Source organism: Megalobrama amblycephala, linkage group LG4, assembly GCF_018812025.1.
Source record: "Megalobrama amblycephala isolate DHTTF-2021 linkage group LG4, ASM1881202v1, whole genome shotgun sequence".
Lineage (NCBI taxonomy): Eukaryota > Metazoa > Chordata > Actinopteri > Cypriniformes > Xenocyprididae > Megalobrama > Megalobrama amblycephala.
This window is the reverse complement of record NC_063047.1, coordinates 20315252-20336532: the sequence shown is the minus strand read 5'-3', so window position 1 is coordinate 20336532 and position 21281 is coordinate 20315252. Positions and strand designations below refer to the sequence as shown.

Sequence of the window (21281 nt, the reverse complement as noted above, 5' to 3'; positions counted from 1 at the left end):
AATCTGAAAGCTATTATAATCCATTAACATGAACTGCCCTTTGCAATCTCTTTTTCAGTATCTGTTTTTTTTTTTTCTTTTCTTTTCTGGTTAAGTGTGTCTTGATGCTGCACTGGAGTCAGTCTGAATAAGTAGCAGCTGTATATGACAAGGCAAAGAAAACATGCTCCAAAGGCTGCTTGTGTGAGTTTCCTTCCGAAGGATCATGGACTACTCCAATGTAAATATTACAATCTTCCTTGTGCTGATCATGTCCTAAATGGGAAGTTGCAGCTAACTCCTGTCAAATTAGTCACAGCTGACAAAATGCAAATGGACTTTCACTGTTTTCATAAATGCCTTCAATTTTTTTAACGTAACATAATGTAAGATAACAAGGTGATTATTCAGAGTATAGAATATGATTCAATAATTTCTGTACAAATTCCGGACGCAAAATCATGTGTACTTCTGATGTGTAATGTCTAATTAAACTAATAGTGAGTTAAAATCTTTTGCAGCTTTAAATACTTGAGGCACACTTCACTCGTTAAATTATCCTCACATTACACTTGAATTGTAATTTATGTCCAAGTAAGCAGGATTTGAGCTGCTTTGCATGGTAAACTCTCAAGTTTCCCTCTTCCTACGCTTGTGCAAAACTTTGCAACTGTGTTATTCTAAGAACTCTCATCCATGACACCTGTCAAGAGACCTTTTGCTGTTGTTGGCCTCATCGCTACAAGCTTCTCCAAGACAAATATTATTGCCCCACCACTTTGCAGGACTCTACCGTATCCCTGCCCCTCTTTAGCCAGGGGGGTCAAGAAGATTATGACAAGAAGTTGGAAAATGAATGGAACGCTGCGTACATACATGCTGGAAAATCATTAAAAAAAATTAAAAGAAACATTTTAACTGACGTCGACTTTACCACACAACACAAGCTGACGACTGTTATCTGCAGCAACATTCCAAAATCATGTTTCCAAGGCAGGATCAAAGTGGATGACATAAGCCATTACACCCTTTAGAGAAGTAAGATAAATGTTCAGCGAGGGTTCTTATCAAAGGCCTGGCTGTTTTAAGATTCTGATTAAAGTCCTGCAGCCCTTTTTTCATACTCCCAGGGGAAATAGGTGTACAAACATTACACTGTTTGCATTGGCTTAAGAATTTACTATGAAGCTCCCTCCAGATTGCCCATGAGACCCAAAAGCAGTTTTTCTGATGCATTATGGGGAAAAGGCTTCAGTGTTTTCTCTGCACTTTCTGAATCAATGTCAAATACTTCAGTGGCGAAACTAAATATTCACCACTACTGAGCAGTAACATACTGTAAGCTGGATATGTTGTTCCTATATTAGCTATAAATCTGCATTCAATCAGATAAATAAAGTAAAACCTTAACAGCTGCAAAAAACAAAAAAGTACTTTGACTGAGTGTTTATGGTGCAGAAGAAATGGGAATCTAGTACCTTATGCTCACAGCAGTGTCATCCCTGTTGAATGAGCACCACAGAGTGACGGCAGTCAGAATATGTTTATTTTAGCACGCCTGTCAGTCTCCTGCAAAAGATTACAGGTCTTCCGCTGTCTGAAGAAGATGAACAGATTCGGGTTTGTCAGGGAGCAAAGACATGGAATGCATGGTGATATCAACATTGCCAGATGGTGGCTGGAAGTAGGAAGTTGATAGGTGAAATTCAAGAGGGCAATGATGACACTTTCACTCTGGGGGATATAGGAGTCAAGAGAGACTTATATAAAACCAAAGGTTTTGTGGATGGCTGATGATCATCGAAAATACTATTGCAAAAAAAAAAGAAAGAAAAAAGAAAAAAATTACAACAATAAAAATGTATAAATAAAGGGATAGTTCAGCAGACAATATAAGCATTTTTCTAACAAGGCAGCCAGCTATATCAAATCCAGTCATCATTTTGGCCCAGATAAAACATTAATTCCTCACCACATGATCTATATTCATCTTTAAAACATCGTCATGGTCTACTTGTTGCAGTAAATTGTTTATTAATGCAGGTATTTTAGATAATTAAAAATTAAAATAGCCAACCGTAGTTACAAAATAAATCAGAAAACAATAAATTATTAAATACAATCCATGTAATGTATTTAATAACAATTACATTGTTATTACATCTAAGCTTTGCCTGATGCATTTAGATTTATCCAAATTCCACGTTCCACAACAAATATTAGGTTAAATGCGTAAATTTAACACCCTTCAGTTTTCTGGCAAGTGAAACATCTCTTTTTCAAGCCAAGATGACAATCCATCTGTACACCTGCTATTATAGAGTACAACAAAATGAAAATATGAGAAGAATGTCAAGTGTTTTGAAATGCCAAGTCAATAAACCAAAATCATTGGTGCGTACATGTACTATGCCAATAATTCATTGGGAGGCCGTCACTCACTGTTCCTAAATTAATACCTCTTAAGGAAAAAGTTCTGCAAAGATGGCATTCCTTGAGCTCGTCAAAAACGGAAAAGATTTAATCACATTTGCATATGGTTACGGAAGGGGAGAGAGAGAGAGAGAGAGAGAGAGAGAACGAGAGGGCTTTGTGGGTGAAATGGTGTGCAGTATTTGCTCAGGTGGAATAATACACATCCAAGCAGGCAACTATGTATTGATAAAACAAAGAGGATTCCAAAGAATGTGCTTTGTGAGCTCCTGAGCCTGCTCGAGTATAATTGCATTTCCCAGTTGGATGGGCAGCCGTGACCAACAACAGAGGTTCCACGCGAAATCTCAGCCACACGTCCGCAGTCACTGGGATGTGCTTGAACACTTAAAGTACTCAAGATGAAATAATTGATTGCTACAGGCCAAGTATTCTCACCCAAGTAATTCCACACATCATCTATTTTATGTGTTTATTGCTTAGACGTTTTCAGCTGTTGAAACAATGTCCAGCTTATGTTGAGCTCATTCTTGACGTGAGCACTCTACAGCATTGGTTATAAAGGTTATAAAGCTCCGGAAAGGAAAAAGAAGGCCTTGATGGAGCAGGTGTACATTCCTCAGAAAGAAGAGCCAAGAACCCTTCAGCGCAAAGAGGTTAAATGGTTCCTTACAAGTAAGAGAGCACATGTCATGTGTCATGCTGAAAAATGATGTCTGTGGATAGGAGTATCAGGAATAACAACATCACGATGTCGGTAGGTGGACTAGACAGAATTCCATCGCCGCGGCTGATAAACAGGTGCACGGAGAGAACGTGAAAAAGAATGCATTGGAAATGATGGAAATAACTTTTGATTATGACTTGAGTCTCCCATAATGCTTCTAAACACTTAAGGAGCCCTCTGATTTATGGTGTAAGGACCAGATCAAGCTGTTATGTTATATGTTCCACAGTAAAACTGCAGGACGCTGCAATTCATTTAAACCAGTGAAGCAGAACCAGAGAACTTTACATAAATTCTCTGGTTCTGCTTCACTGGTTTAAATGATAGTTCACCCAAAAATGAGGTATACTCATCCTCATGTCATGTCAACACGTATCACTTTCTTTCTTCTGTAGAAGCCATTCTGAAAAATGTCTCAATACAACGAAAGTCAATGGGGTCCAATGTTGTTTTGGAAACATTATTCAAAAAATCTTCAAAATAAAGTCATACAGGTTTGGAACGACATGAAGGTGAATAAATAATGGCAGAATTTTCATTTTTTCCTTTAAAACATTTGTGATGATTTATGTATAGAAACATGCAGTGTTAATTAAGCCAAGACCCTAAACGTGTTTACCAAAAACTCTTTTACGTCGTCAGACGTAACAATACAAAGCACTTATCAGTGATGTACAATCTTCAAGAGAGTGAATCCAGATGATAATTATTACACCAGTGTCAGTCTACAACAGTTTTTTGGAGAACGCACCAAGCAGACGAACAAACCCAGAGACTTGAGAAATTAGATTAAGTGTATCCTGTTTCATCTCCTCTAAAAATCTTCCAGCACATATTTGAGAAGATGGTCAGAAGCCCTTGCAGCTGTTCATTAGAGAGGCAGGCTACAGGAAACCATTAAGGATGCCTTCCAGCCTTGTTAGCAGGAAAAACACCATACCATTTGTATCTTGGCAAATATGTATTCAAACTTGATCTTTATTCTATCTCTTCTATATTGATTTAACTCATCTAGACATATTAATCACATTAGCTCTCATTTTGACCACCCATTTTATGCATGGTGTGTAAAAATATTTTGTGTCAACACACAAAATGAAGGTCCCTTAACAGAATACCAAGCATATCTAAATTCATTTTACAAAGAGAAGTCTTTGTCTATTCTATGAATGAGTCCAAACTTAGGGGGGTCAGATACCCCAACCCTCAACCCTTTGAAAGTCTTTGTGGGGCTTTCAAGGGGAGGTCACATGATAGCTCTGCATGACTGTTTTCTAAGGGACCTCCACCTTTGGTCAAGTGCTTTGAAACCAACATGCTATTGTTATTTTACTGGCCATGACAAGGACAAAGGGCCGACTGACCGGGACACACACACTCACTGTAATGGTATATGGCTGGGAAATTCAATCATTTCTATGCTTCTTAATGTGATCTTTGAACTGCATGACTGACCACAGTATTTTCTATACATGAACACAACTCATCAATATAGAACTTACTGGGTCTGTAGACAAAAGACAAGCACCTGCTTTGTATAAGAAAAAAAAAACCACAACAATAAGACTTATTTTTCTTAATTTTTCCATAGTAATAATCAGAATTTCCATCTTATGAAATCACAGCCTTCAAAAGGAGTAATTATTCTCCTATCTCGCCTCAGTGATGCAAGCAATGTTTGCTTAAGACAAGAAAGTCTGTTCATTAGCAGGAGAAATCTGACTCAGATAAAGGACATTTATGATATAATCAAAATACCTTTCTTTTAGTTTGCAGAGTTAAAGATTCAATTATTTTTTCCCAGTTTGACCTTTCTTGTTTTAAATGGTCCTGCGGTGAGACAAATGGATAGAAATACAAATAATGTATATGTAATAATTTCTCAAATAAGGGTCATAAAGGTAATCTTGATTGACCACAAACCTCAGTAAATCAAGAATTTCAGCTCTACAGCTTAGTTAGCAAATGTGGTTTGACAAGCATGTGCAATATTTCCTCTGCATACCACCAGAATACCACCAATCCAACAGCCATTCATTTATTATGTGACTGTTTATTCATTACCTCTAAAACATGCTTACACAATGGCAACAATATGACTGTGGCTGCAGATACTGTTCTCAGAACCACCCACGATGCACTTGCATGACTTAATTCCGTCATGAAATTCAAACTATAGAGAAAGAATAGTACAAAATCAACTCCACTGGCTGTGAAATTGAAGAGGGCACGAATGCTGACATCATTGTATCAATGGCGTAAGAGTAAAAACAAATATCAGGAGGGTGGGGTGGGGTTAGGGGTTAGAGCACCTTCAGTTTCAAATGTGTACCACCCAACAATGGAGCCCCTTAGGCATCCAGCACAGGTGTGACCTGGATTTGATAAAAAAAATAAAAAAAAACTTAACTTCTTACCCAGAGTAAATAATGCCAAAGCTGTCCAGGTGCACCTTTTGTTTGTGTGTGACTTTTGGCAGCAGGGCAACTTTCGCAACACCAGCGAGGAGGAAAAGTACAATGTATGCTGAGCTGAGTACTTTATGAGCTCAGCTGATGGAAGAGATAACACAAACCACAAGACTCAAGAACGCCCTGCCTGGATGGTGCTGATAAGAACTTAAATGACAGTAGCATTTGCTTTGCCCCTGTTTTTGACTAAATCTGAGCCCATAATTAAGTTAAAACCCAATTGCACCTTTTCTCAATTAAATGTCACATCAGCAGATTTAAAACAAGTTGGAACATTTATTGGACACTGTCCACACAACTGACAGAAGCAAGGTAAACTTTACACAACTTGCAGTCTGTTTCCAACATTAGAACTGTATAAAAAAAAGAGAAAAACACACTGGATACATTGTTTTGAGAGAAAAACAATGCTCAAAAAAAGGTGTTTTGTTGTTGTTGTTGTTGTTGTGTTGCATATCAACTAAAATTACAACAATCAAAAGAGTTGGCCTAAATGTGCGGTTGGGGTCATCATATAATGGCTTCCACCAAAAAAATATTTTCTCTATATTCAGTGGCATGCTAAAAATAATAATAATATGCATCTGTCAAAATTAGTTTTTATCATGTTTTCCACTTAAGCTAGGGTGCAACCAAGTCTTGAATCATAGTTACACTGTAGATGCATTACATATACTACAACATAGACAAAACATTTATTTATTAATTTTCTCTCTTTTTTTTTCTTTTTGGACCCAGGAAGCCCGCAAACATAAATTTCATGTCATGCCTTTCACATTTGAAACATACATGAAAATGTTATTTTCATGTAAGGAAATAAAAAAAGTCATAGCATTTATGTAAACTCTTAATGAATGCATTTCTCCCAAGCATAAACTGGCTGAAATAAATATAGACTGTCTGTTACTCTGTACTTACAAAAGAATCACTTTAGAGTAAATGTGGGGATCTGTCGGCAAAATATTGATTGTGATACACCACATCATATTTTTCTTTTTTACTTATGAATGCAAGAAATTTTCAGAAAGATTTCTTTTCTCCACTAAAGGAACAAGTTTTGATACTCTTTATATAAACCTCAATTATACTGGGTTATAACGGAATTGGGGCTTTAAAATAGCACTGTTTACAAAGTCAACAATTAGTGGGAAAGTCTGTCAGCGTGCGCTGGCTCAGCTTGCCGTGTGCTGCTCATTTGATCGTAAAGTCACACATCTCAGAGGGGTTAGTACATCAGGATCAGGTAAAACACTTTGTTTTGTATCTGGTTGTGACAAGGTGAGTGCAGAAAAACATTTAGTCTTTTGGCTGGCCAGAACAAATATGACTTGAGTTTACATTCCATTTTCATTTATTTCTCCGGTCTTAAGTTGCACTGACACAGATTCATTAGAATTCTGTAACGCTTCCACTATTTGACTCATGAAGCAGTTATAATAAACTATTTCTCCTGTGTCGGAGGTGAAATCTCCCAACAAGTTTTTTTTTTCCATCACAGATTTATTAAATAAAACAAGGCCGTTTTGGACATCTATTAGGGATTTCAGAACACAGGGCCACGACACATGGCTCCAAATCAAACTGTTATAACACATAGGCCATGTCCAATTATAAAATAGTTGAATTATGCGCATAACTTGCAGTACATGGACTGTCAGTTTTTTATTTTAAATTGTAACAGGACTTACAGGTCTCATCAATACAGCAGGAGGATTTCATTTCACATTAAGTAAGAACAAAATATGGATCAGACAATTTCGACCTGCAACAATAAAAAATACCACAGTACACTGGTTTTATGGGGGTAATTGTCTTATTTGTCCTATTTATAACTATTGAACAAATGTAATGATTGACCAATCAAATATATTGAAAGATATTGAACAAGTGTCATAAATCAAAGCTTATGACCCAAACGTTTAAATCAATACATCCAATACACCCGCAAGCTTATGTTGTTCTTTAGTATGACATATGCAATAAAATAGAACATGATTTTCAATTTGTCTGCGTCCCAATTCGCCTACTTATACTATGCTCTAAAAGTATGTACTGTTTTTGTGAAGAAAAAGTACATACTTCTGACTGTGTAGCAGAAGAATATGAAAGCTTTGGGATATACTACTTCTTCACAATTGTGTCTTTAACAGACACTCTGTCACTAAGTTACGTGCATCCTGTCACCGTTTAAACGGCCCTGTCAATCATCTTGTCAAGTTAAAATCCTCCACATTCAATTCAATTTAATTTCCTACTGTTTCGGAGAGAAATCTAGTCACACGTTGATCTGCCAGTCATGGGTCTTTCATGCGGAGAACTCTCCTCATGTTTGCATAATGATGCATTTAAAAGTTAAAGGTGCTGTGTGCGATTTCTCAAATTCTCAATTTCTGCACTTTGGATTCTAACCGGAAATAGTAGACCAAAATAGTAGATAGTATGCGAATTGGGTAGAATGTGCTAGAAAGTTCTCAGATTTTGAAGGGTTTCCTGATATTAAGGAAAATCTGAAAACCAGCTCTTTCCAGATCAAAACCAGATCATCTTAACCCATTTCCCCACAACCGAACATACATCTATTGATCAGAACCTAAATGCACAGGAACTGCTGTCAAGTACAAAGGTGCTGAACTAAATTCAAAACTTTCACCAGCATTTTCAAAAGTTTATCTCCCCAAATTTTCTAAATTTCAAATGTTAACACTAAACTACACAAAAAGTAATAAAGGTAGTTTAAGATAAACGGGAGCTCTGGAGCTCTGCATTCTACAAACACAGCATTGTAAGCGGTGAAAAGACTGGATATATGAAATCACAAGAGATGACAGCAGCAACCAGCAGAAAAAAAAAAAAACAGTCAATAGGAAATGCTATTGAATAAATTGGAAAACTGCTAGGATAGGTTATTTAATGTATTCTGGTAATTGTTAGGTAACTGAACACACAGGGAATGGTTTATACCTACTCATTGTTTCTTCCCAATACGTAGATAAAAACATTCCCTCTGCCTATTCCTAGACACTCAAATGTTTTATTTCTTAATTTAAAGAGTCTTGGAAAACTAGAACAACTGAAATTTTTGGTGAAAAACGACGTCCCAAATATGTGTGTTTGTGTGGGGTGGGGGTGTCTGTGCATGGTCTGTCCTCTCTGAGAAAGAAGGCTGAGGTGGCAATATGGCAAGGTGTGAGAGAGAAGGGGGGTTACCCTCCTGAATTTGACACAGTGTGGATTGTGTTCCCGTCCTAATAGAATTGCAGAAATATTCTGGGGGAATCCCATTACGTAGCAAATGGAGTGCTGTAATAATGTACTCACAGTCGTTTCCCCACTGCGGTTAGCCTCCTCCCGCTCCGCCAGGGCTCTCAGGAAGTTATCTTTGAGTTCTTTTCCTGTACTTGCCAGCTTCCTGGAAAAGACAACATTTAAACAGTTTGAAATGTCTCTTAAAAATCTCTTTTAAGCTTAAATGTTGTCGGTTTAATTTGTTCTCACAGGCAAACATTGATGCTTACTCTTTTGATACTGATGCATCATAGCAGTAAGCTTTGCTAGTCACTATTTAAAAAAGAAAAGAAAAGAAAACTGCTGTATATATCAAAGCACTACGATATGACAGTACTTGTAAATTTGGATGTATTTCTTTTTATGTTTAAAAAATTAGATATAATATATCACAACAATATTTTTTCTTTAAGATATATTAATAAAAGTACTACATACAAAAGATTTGGGAGGAACAAATCATCCTCTGACTAAAATTACAACTAAACTGTAAAATACAGCAAACCCACCGATAGTTATTGTAACAATGATACAGATTATAAAAATATCCAGAATAGCAGGTTCCATTAAAAATATGAAATATGTTGCCTGAAAAATGTAAATAATCTCAAGGAGTTATTTCCGACAAAATTATATCTTCATAAAAATAAATCATGCTGCCTCCACCCTAAACCTGCGGGTAATTAATCACATTGGGAATTGCTATTAAATAAATCCTCCCTTGAATTATTATCTCAGTCATTTCAGGAAGGTTTTTTCTCTCTGTGCTATTTGGCCCATTTCCATGAAAGCAAAGATTTGGCAAACTCAAGCCTGTACACCTGACATAACACTCATTGGCATTCATCTCTCAGACGTTTCACAGTGCAGTACCAGCAATAGCGCCTTGTCATTCACCCCAAATTTGCTCAACTTTCATAATGTCTGCAGTATACCCGCAGAATCATCGACCTGCCAGTAAACAAGTATTTGAGAACTTTTTTTGCTCAACTTTGCACAGAGCAACTGCAGGTAAAAAGGGCAGCAGAGATTACCCTCTCCTAATATCACAGAAAAACATAACACACTGCCTCATTTAACCAATTAAAAAGTCTGCTCCTTAAAAAATTAACAATGTTAAAAGGAATAGTTCACAGTCATGAGTTTTATAGGTAACATTCCCTGTTCCCTGAATAACTACACAGGAACAAATGAGTAACACAATATTAACATTCTAGTGACTACTATTAACTAACAAGAAACTCTGATTAATTAATTAGTAAGTAATAGCACTCACTATTAGCTAATCAGTAACTACAACTAGTAACTACAATCAGAGTTTCTTGTTAGTTAATAATGGTTACTAGAATGTTAATATTGTGTTACTCATTTGTTAGTTCATTAATGACAGAGCAGTATTCTAAAGTGTTAAAGGGATAGTTCACCCAAAAATGAAAATGTGATGTTTATCTGCTTACCCCCAGCGCATCCAAGATGTAGGTGACTTTGTTTCTTCAGTAGAACACAAATGATGATTTTTAACTCCAACCGTTGCCGTCTGTCAGTCAAAAAATGCGAGTGGATGGGAACTTCTACTATAAGAGTAAATAAAACTTGCATAGACAAGTCCAAATTAAACCCTGCGGCTGGTGACGACACATTGATGTCCTAAGACACGAAACGATCGGTTTGTGCGATAAACCAAACAGTATTTATATCATTTTTTTTAACTCTAATACACCACTATGTCCATCCGTGTTCAGAATTCGCTTAGTGAGGTCTGATCGCGCTCTGACAGCGGAAGTGATGTCTCGCGCATATACTTCAATGAAAGCGAGACATCACTGCCGCTGTCAGAGCGCGATCAGACCTTACTAACGAAGTTCCTAAATACTGTTCGGTTTATCACACAAACCGATCGTTTTGTGTCTTGGGACATCAATGTGTCGTCACGATCAGCAGGGTTTAATTTGGACTTGTCTATGCAAGTTTTATTAACTCTTATAGTAGAAGTTCCCATCCACTCGCATTATTTGACTGACAGACAGCAACGGTTGGAGTTAAAAATCATCATTTGTGTTCTACTGAAGAAACAAAGTCACCTACATCTTGGATGCGCTGGGGGTAAGCAGATAAACATCAAATTTTCATTTTTGGGTGAACTATCCCTTTAAGCTATCTTTTTATACGTGGAACACAAAAGGATGTCAGGCTAAATGTTCGGGCAGTTCTTTTTAATAAAATATTAGTGTCAAAACAGTTAAAAAGATCAAAACAGTACCTTAAAGTAGTTCATACAACTATTACAAAATACCTATGAAATCTCATGTTAATGTTCACACGTGAAAACTAATGAAGTTCTGTGTCACTGATTGAGATCTCTACCTACGATTGTCATGAACAATTCGCTCCACTCATTAAATCCACTCAGGACCCCGAGGGGTAGCCATTTGCAATGCCTTGTAAAACAAAATCAATTTAAAATATAATTGAGCCTTTGTGAAACGTGCTAGCAAGCTGTTTGTTAAGCTATAGTATGCTGATTGGTTAGCTTGAAAAACCTTACAAAGTTCTCAAGTAATGTGACTGACCACATCGCACATGTTTTGGTCATCATGAGTGTGAACGAACACCATCTACTTGTTGAAAAGCAAGTCACAATGAGCAATGTACATTTCAGTCTGATAAATGATTGACTTAATGACTTGCCCTTACAAAAAAGAATGTGCTTCATGTTCATTTTAAGTGAACTTATTTTCAAAATTATTTTCCAAGTATATTTATGTAGTACGTACAGTATACTAATATCATTGTACTAGTATATCTGTATGCGTACCATTTTAATGCTTCTTGAGTCTAAAACGGCCAACTTTTAGTTTATAAAAATATTCTCTTAAGTGTAGTGTAACAGTAGCAAATTTTGAGTACTAGTTTACATATAAGTTTTTCTTTAATATGGCTACTACAAGTGAACTTTAGGTATACCGTTAGTTTACTATATACTTTTAGCTGACTTTTTAGTTTATAAAAGTACACTTGACCTGTTATGAACAGGTGACCTGTAATGATGCCTATTTGTTATCTGTCAAATGGCTGTGAAATCAAAAAGTCATGCACCTGTATTGGCCTGAAGACATAATATTCCTAACGAGACCCTGCACCCCTCCTCCTTTCGGGCACGCTCTGTTGCCATACTCAGGTTACAGGGTGGCAGGTGGGGGGGGTCTTTTACAAACAGGCTTGGTGCTTAGAAAGGATTTAACAGACCATGATGCACTTGGGGCCCTGCTCTGTTTATTCTGGATGATGAAAAGAAACTGGGGGGAAAAGCTCTAAGTAAATGGAACACACACATGACATTTATTTTGGTCAACTTCTCGGCTGCCTGTAGTTCATAAACGTGCAGCCGGATGCCAGGCACTGTAATGCTAGCATGAGAGGCCTTTGTTACAGTTCCTCAGTGTATGCGGGACAGGGGCCATAATGCTGTCAGAAATGATCTGGGGCTCGTGTCAACTGCCATGCAAAACTTCTCCAATCTACTTTCCTTCATATATGCTCAAACAATAAAAAGGTTTAGCTATTTAAATTATGTTTGTGTGTTTTACCTGGTCGTTCTTTTTACATAACTTTTCACAAAATTCTCACTTCTTATTTAGGGTGCAACATAAAATGTAGCCTGAATACGTCATAGCACCAAAATGCTCGAGACACATTAATTGATCAGCTACGTGACCACCCAAGTGAGTTCTTGTCAAAATAATATCTGTTATCAACAAGCAGAAGTGTTAAAACATCTCAGGAATAACTTCATTGGCTATCTATTTAAAGAATGCAAACCACAGGGACTTCCAAGATTTCATGCACCCATTCCTCAACACATATGGATGACGTTACCTACCAAGTATATTCACAGTGTCACTGTGCATCAACAATCAGGGCTGTGTTGAATTAAGAAGACAATGGTTGGAATAGCAGTACCATGAGCAAGTATAATAATAATGCAAACAGAAAGCTCCATCAGTGATAGACAGCAATATGAGAGTAACTGTGTGTGTTCTTATTATGTAAGAAGTAATGGGAAGAAATTTGGAACACTTCAGGGTGTAACTCAAGCCAAACTGATCTCATTGTTCACTGTAGACTAATGTTCTAGCACAAGCATTTCAGATTAGTCCTGCATCGTTTAGCAGATGACTGTAAAATGGATAGTTAAATTTTACAGGCCTAAAAAGACATGTCAATCATCTAAAGTCTATCATATTCTATTATTACTTCATGTATTCACACACATACAAGCATACAATGTGTACAATAAGGTTCAACTTGCTGACATTAGTTTATGCATTAGGTATCATAAACTAACAATGACACTCTCAAAGCATTCATTTAGGCTGATTTTAATTTATGCACTTTTACCATTTCAAGTTGTTTGAATAATTATGTATTGTTGGTCCCACTTTATATTAAGTGGCCTTAACTACTACTGTATGTACTTACATCAAAAACTAAGTACAATGTACTTATTGGGTTCATATTGAATTGCAAAACACTTTTGCTGCTATTGAGTAGGGGTACGGGTAAGGATAGGGAAAACTTTGGTGGTATGGGTAGGTTTAAGGGTAGGGGTAAGGTGTAAGGGATGGGTCAACAGTGTAATTATAAATGTAATTACAGAAATTAATTACAGATGTAATTACATGCAGGTGTTTTTAAAATATAAGTACAATGTAAAAACATGTATGTACACAATGAGTGCATTGTATCAAATGATTAATTTAAATGTAAGTACACAGTAGTTAAGGCCACTTAATATAAAGTGGGTCCGTATTGTTTATAAACATTAATTCATTTTTCATATTTATAAAAGTACATTTTTAAAAAGTTAATTGCACATTAACTAATGTTAATAAATTTAACCTTATTGTAAACTGTTCCTAACGGAAACTAAAACTATTAAAATAGTTTGGTAACTGAAATAAAGATTAAATAAAATAGAAATATACTAGAGGAAAAACAAACTGAAAACATAAAAAAAGGAAAAAAAAATTAGAATGTTGTCTTAGCAAAAAACTAAAATAAATAAGTTGAAGTACTAAAACTATTGAAACTAAAACTGATAATATATGTAGCCTATATATGTATAAATATATATAAAATGACAACCGTATCACTGCTGCTGATGGGCTATTAAACAGTAAGTCTATATTTCCTAAACGCAAGCAAACTACACTAGAATTTACTTTAGAAACACTAGAGGTTTCCGTTGGTTTAGTATTTATGATGAAAAGATACTCACAGCTGTGTAATATTTGGATTCAATATGAGTGTCAAACAGATGTGTCTCAATAACATTTTTACATAGCTAATTGGAAAGTACACATTTATTCATTTGCCAGATGCCACACATAAAAAAAATAATAAATAAAAATATGAGAAAACATAAATTATGTCCAACTAAATTTACCACACTGGGTTCCTTACATCCTGCATACTTTTAATATTCACAAATTTCTGGCAGTGGCATGTGTGGTGAGGACAGAGGCGGAGCTTGTGTCTCAGCGTCTAATTGTGTTTCCAACTCAATCTGTGCAAGGTTGTCAGGACAGATTTATGTGCAAAGTTAAAAAAAAATAATGTGAAGTATTACTGCATAGTCAAAATACAAGATAACATGTGTCTTTATACTGAGCATAGAAGGACTGCCAGAACTTAGGTTTTGGGGGAGAAAGGTTTCTTTTGGCTAGAGCAGCCTAGACACACAGTTGCAAAGAAACCAAGCCCCCATTTTTATTGGACTATGATAAATGGCCCTTAGAGAACAAGCCTAAGTGCCCTTGAAATATGGTGTTGATGCACACAGAGGGTTTGGTTATTTACATTCAATTTAAGGGTGTTTCGGACATAAGGCATGACAGTCAGCTGGTCGACATCAAGTCAAATACAGAGGGCACAATGTGTGTCAACTGTGTGTTTGCGCATAGGAGTGAGAAAGGTAAATTCATTACGCTGCGTTTGCTCTTCTGAAAATTTCTGAAGCATCAAAACAAATTATGTCTATATCATAATCAACTGTTCACACTTAAAGCATTCATAAGGTTTCGTGTGTTAATGAATACACGTGAGTTGGTCAACTTGAATTCGTGACCACAAAAGAGGGGAATAATTTGGACTAGCCATGCGCCCACAGAAGTAATTAATCACAGTGTAGGATAATAAGAGAGATTCTTTCCCAAAATGGAGTACAGATGGTCTTTATTCTTGATATATAGCCCCCTAGTGTAACTGTGTCAATAACAAGGCAAGTTAAGGAAAAGAAAAGCACACGTAACTACTTTATCATCACTGTGAAATAGTCCAAAAATAATTACATGACAAGAGAATCTGTAAGTCTTCATAAGTTTTAAATCACAAATTTGCTGAATAGAGAAATGTAGTTCATAAATATAAATTGAAAGGTTCCTAGTGTAAGCTGACTCCAAAAGTGTACGTTACAGTTTAATACCGGTATCCAACTCCCGTCATGAAATTTATTAGCCCCGTCAAAAGTCCTTAGCTCAAATGTATGGTATTCCAGATGTTTTGAGTTTCAAAACCAGTTTCGGGAAAAAAAAAAAAAAAAAACATGTTTTCACACATAGAATAGAAATGTATACGTTTCACTTCTTTCATACAATGCAACTTTTTAGTTTAGGTTTCTAAAGGCTGTGAACACAATGCTGTACATGTAAATGTTCAGGACAGATATTGTACTTTGACAAGATTAGAGCTCCAGGAAAATCATGGCTCTACCCATATAGAAATGTAATATATGTACATATATGTTTTTACTTTATATGAGCATATATTCCATTTACTGATATTTAATATATGTACACATATACATTTGCGTGTGGGTAATGTTAATGATCGAAAGTCAGTTCCTCTAAGAATATTTTGTTTCATAAAAATTTTTCTAAAATATTAAAGATGCTGTATTGTTGACATTGTAAGCTTTGCACAGAGTTCTTTTGTGTTCAGTGATGTTTGAGGAGGTACAAGAACACACACAAACAGCACATATAGGATGGTGAGAGTTTCCAACTCAACCATGCTTAATCACCATGGAAGAATTTTTACCTCATCAAGCCTGATGTATTTATTAAAGGGTTAGTTCACCCCAAAATGAAAATTCTGTCATTGATTACTCACCCTCATGTCATTCTACACCCGTAAGACCTTCATTCATCTTCGGAACACAAATTAAGATAATTTTGATAAAATCTGATGGCTCAGTGAGGCCTGCATTGCCAGCAAGACAATTAACGTTTTCAATCCTCAAACTGCCAAAGTCACGCCTCCCCCAGTGGTGAACCACTGAAATTTCGAAACACTTATCACGTAACGAAGCCTTGTTAACTGAAATCACGTGAATTTGGCAGTTTGATACGCGCACCGAACCACTGATTCGAAACAAAAGATTCGTAAAGCTTCGAAGCTTCATGAAGCTGTTTTGAAATCGCCCATCACTAGATATTGTTGAATAAAGTCGTTGTTTTTTTGGTGCACAAAAAGTATTCTCGTCGCTTCGTAACATTAAGGTTGAACCATGTAGTCACGAGAACTGTTTTAAATACGTCTTTAGTAGCTTTCTGGGCATCTGAAAGTGTTAATTTTCTTGCTGGCAATGGAAGCCTCACTGAGCCATCGGATTTTATGAAAAATATCTTAATTTGTGTTCCTAAGATGAACAAAGGTCTTACAGGTGTGGAACGACATGAGGGTGAGTAATTAATTTTCATTAATTACTCATTTATGAATAATTTTCATTTTTGGGTGAACTAATCCTTTAAGGAACAGGGCACATCACCATCCCACCTATGAGACTGGGATTAAGGTAAAAGACTGAAATCAAATCCTTACCACCTTCCTTCAATAAGATTCTGTCATAACTCGACCCCTTTAACATCTTCTGGTCATCTATATAACTTTGATAACAGAGTGGCAGATATAATATAGCTATTTAAATATTACAATTTGATTCATGAAATTAAATGATGACTTATTTAAAGGTACAATTTGTAAGATATTCGCAGTAAAATATCCAAAAACCACTAGGCTAGTGTTATATATTTTGTCCAGCTGATTATTAACAATATCTCTAATGTTTTCAACTACTTGTAAATCATGAGAAAATTCCCATTCTAAACAGTGACACGGGGCAGTGCAGTCGCCTGTCAATGACGTCAGTTACCCTTTGTTACCGCCTTTACTGACGTAGAAACCACATGACAACAGTGTCGTGGACAAATGCGGAAGTAGTGTCTAGCGTCCAGCAAACCACTAGCTTGCTTCAAGCAGTTCCTTATTTACTTCTTGCACGTTTTATGGTGGATTGTGTTACTTATCTATGGAATATAATTACTGTTATCTGCCGCTGGTTCTGTCAACAAGGGCAGCTCCCGTAAACGTAAGCGTACGGGCCAACCAAACGACCCAAGAAGAGTTTGGGACAAGAGGAGAGAAAGAGCGAGGATCAATATCTGTGTTGCATTTTCTAGATTCTTCACCTAGAAAGAGATGCCGATCTCGCTTGTGTTTTACTCGACAAGTGAGTTGTTTTGATTCGTATCTTTACAGAAAACGTATTGCCATTATAACGATCAACACGATTAGTATTATGGTATTATAGTATTATAAAACTTTACCTCATCCGTTAAATCCATGATTTATCTTTCCGTCTGATTGATGGCCGTCAGCGGTTGGGTAGAAGACAACAAATCCCATCATTCCACGCACCTTCTTATGGTGCGTTCACACCGGACACGAATGAGGCGTTAAGCGCGAGTGATTTACATGTTAAGTCAATGCAAAGACGCGAATTGACATCCTGCGGCGCGATTCACGCGAATGAAGCGGTGCGAATGACGCGATTCGCGCGAATGACGTGGCGTGAATTGAGCGATTCGCGCGAATCGCGCAAGTTGAAAAATCTGAACTTTGGCGAATTTCCGCACCACGTTAACCAATCAGGAACTTGCTCTAGTAGTGACGTGATGTAGGATTTTCACGCGTGAATGAAGCGAATGTCACGCGCGAATTAAGCGAGTAAACTCAAAATGTTCAAGCGTCAAACTAAGCGCGAATAGCGCGATTTATTTGACCAAGTCGCGTCGGGTGTGAACGCAGCATTAGCGTCATCAAACCACGCGATTGTTATTGTTTTAGTAGTGCGCCCTCTAGTGGCACGTCCTACAACCTGTACCTTTAACAATGTAAACAAACTAAAAATAAAATATTGACTCTAGACACAAAACTGAAGGGAGAACATGAAATGAAAAGAAAATGAAAAAAACAAGCTGAAGTGAAGTATCTTGAACAAAAATGTAATGAACTGAAATTAAAATCACTCATACATTCAGTAAGACAATTTTGCTGATTTTTTGCTTTCTGTTTTAATCACCACCACCTTCTCCAGCAATTTGCAAAGATGATTTATGTGTTAGCAGCCTGTAGTGCTGGTCACACATAAAGACAAAGAGAAGCATAAAGAAGACTTTCCCACACTCACATTGCAATAATATGGTGCAGCTAGTCTTTGTTTTCACCCCCTCAGTGTTCAAATAAACTCCAATATGAAGGAGGAATGTAACTTATACCTCTCTATTGCCGATGCCCACAATGAAACTCTTAGAGGAATTTCCAGAGTGGTGAAAGTGCAGGAGCAGCATATATTTGAGAGCTGGGAGAGCACCTCATCTTCGGTGTGAGTGAGGGACTGCTGCTAGGTCATGGGGGCCAAGGCCCCAATGTAAACACAGGTGTTAAGGAGGCAAGAAAAAGGGGTTACCCCAATCCAGTAGCTAGGGAAACAGCAAAAGTCACGCTTGGAGAGTGAGAACTACCCATACAAACGATGCCAAATGGAACATTCCCCATCAGTCTGACATGACTCTTCATTAGGCCTCATTTGAGAGAATTAATGTGGCCTCTGCCTTCACACAGCAATTGCTGTAGCTAGTGATCAGGTGCAGCAAGACGTGAAACTTGGGTGTTTTTGAATAATTTGGATAGAGTTTATCATTCATCTTCTTACGTGTTGCAGTGTTTGTCTTGGTCCCAGTACTGAATTAATGTGCTTTAATGACCCAAAGATCTATAATTGAGGAAAAATTGGTTCTTTATATTTTTTCAGCATGTAGAAAATATCCCTCGAGAAACCAGAGGGAAGTAAGCTTGGTGTATTTATAATAATCAAACAATTTCACTGTAACCTAATTTAAGCAACAAAGACACAATATTTAGCTTTTTTTAGAGACTCATTTTATAAAAAAAAAATAAAATAAAAAAAAATAAAAACACATATTTGCCCTGCCAAACTTTTCACTGGCTGCAACACAAATAAATGATGAATAGTATTTTTTTTTTTTTTAAATATATCAAAATATGTGTCACATGTTTTTCCCTCAATTTTTGTTTACAAAAAAAAATAAAAAAGTTTTTTAATATAGCCGAATGTATTTTTAATTTGCCATAAAATGTTTAACCTTGAAAAAATATGGGGTGGTAGAGTGTTGCAAGCTTGCCAAAAATATCTGCAAGAAAATTCACAAAAATTACTTTGTGTCTTGGAGAGATTGAGTCAAATATAGCCACTGATGTGCAGTTCATTCTTGGTCATATCGTTCTCTCTTTCACTCTCGCTCTTGCATGAAAGCACAAGGTAAACAATATTCAGAGGGAGCTGCTTGCTTTGGACAGATGACCACTGGCATGAGTGGCCCCAAGTTCCTAATATGTGTTCCTATCCAAGCAAATTGGGGGGAAAAAAAAACAATATTTCCCCCTTTCAAATCCTTTCCTATGAAACAGAAACATGGCTTAAATCTCATGTTCCACTCCTCAACAACAATGCAAGTCAAGTATGAGAAATTAGCAACTAAATTGTTGAATATGGCAGCAAGATATTTGCCTGCCCTTCAGCTTACTGCATAAATTTCCTAAATTTCAGTGTCCAATCTATAAAAAAAAGAATGTGGTTACAATACTCATACACTAAAGACCTCTGGGACTATGCAAAATATTAAGCATTTTATCAACCACAGGACACAAAGTGTTCCCAGTGGTGCACTCTCTGCTATGCACTGACCAACACTACGAATAATGATTTATCTTCTAGCTGCTCTTGAGCTCAATTTTACTATCTGTTTGTACAGCTGAAAGGAGAGGCAGGCTTTAACATTTGGAATATAATAAAAGAAATTCAATACCAAACACTGCTATGAGCTTTAGCCTCTGGCCATTCTATGCCAAATAAATCTGAACTATACCAACTTCTAATTATCAAATAGCTGATGTTTTGTAAAATAATTTTGACCATAATTGATGGAATTTCATTAAATCCTTCTTGGCCTAACTCACATTTTACAAACTCAGCAACTGGCAGAATTCTCCTTAAAAAGGATCCTTGACGAAAATTAAAAAATCTCTAAGAACAACAGATGTTGTGTTGAGAATTTAGTCCTTTGGTTGCTTAAAATCTTTCTTGAAAAAGAAGAAAAAAGAAACATTATATTCTTACTGGCCTGGCAGATGGCAGCTTTCAATAGTACAGTGATTTCTAAAAATCAGCAGGTACAGTTCGTGAAATATTTTTCCTGCGGGCACTTGGAGAAAAAGAATCTTATGGAAAATATTATTTTGGGCTGTTGAACGTCAAGGGAAATTCCACCCAGCATGACAATTTACTTAACTCCTTTTTTTAAAGAAATTCTCTGTCACCTCTGATTATACTGAGTCAAATGTATCAGTTACACATACTATACTCTCTATTTTACAGAGGCCTCTCATTGTTAACCATTGACGTTTGTGGTAGAGGAAGGCCTGTAAATGAAACATGCTGCGTCATTAAATTAGACTCAGGATATATTTAATATGATTGGGGTTCTTCTGTCAGAATGTTACATTTGAACCTGTGCTGTCAAGACAGTCTACACATTGAGCAATAAATTGATTTATACTCTGCTTTAAATTGATTAGACATAAACTCATCATATGAAATTTATTAACTAAGCTTTTACTTGGTTTAATCAAGTAAAAGTCATTTTTTGTTAAAACCTTTAAATGCCAAAAAATGATGTACAAAATGTAGGAAAAGGTATTTCAATAACATTTAAATATATTCGTGCTGCATGGAATGAGTTGTTTAATTTCATTCTGACATTGAGCAGGATTCCTCCATCACAAGCACTGTGGTCCATTAGATTAATCTGCTTTGCACATGTTAGGCTTGTGGTTCTAACCTCATCAGTCTGCAAGACCTTCTAATCATACAGCAAGTTGAAGTGGCTATTAACCACAGACAGACTAAGAAAACATAAGGACTGTACATTACAAAATGTTCTGACCGGTGGAATTAAGCAGTCTTC

The 21281-nt window shown here is 36.5% G+C and overlaps 1 protein-coding gene across 1 annotated transcript in view; it reads right to left on the bottom strand.

The window, feature by feature from the left end:
- cfap299 (cilia and flagella associated protein 299) overlaps positions 1-21281 on the bottom strand; it is a 58632-nt gene that overhangs the window by 26349 nt on the left and 11002 nt on the right. The window contains exon 3 of the mRNA XM_048188189.1: positions 8929-9019. Coding sequence (XP_048044146.1) covers positions 8929-9019 — 91 coding nt within the window. The remainder of the gene's footprint in view (positions 1-8928; positions 9020-21281) is intronic.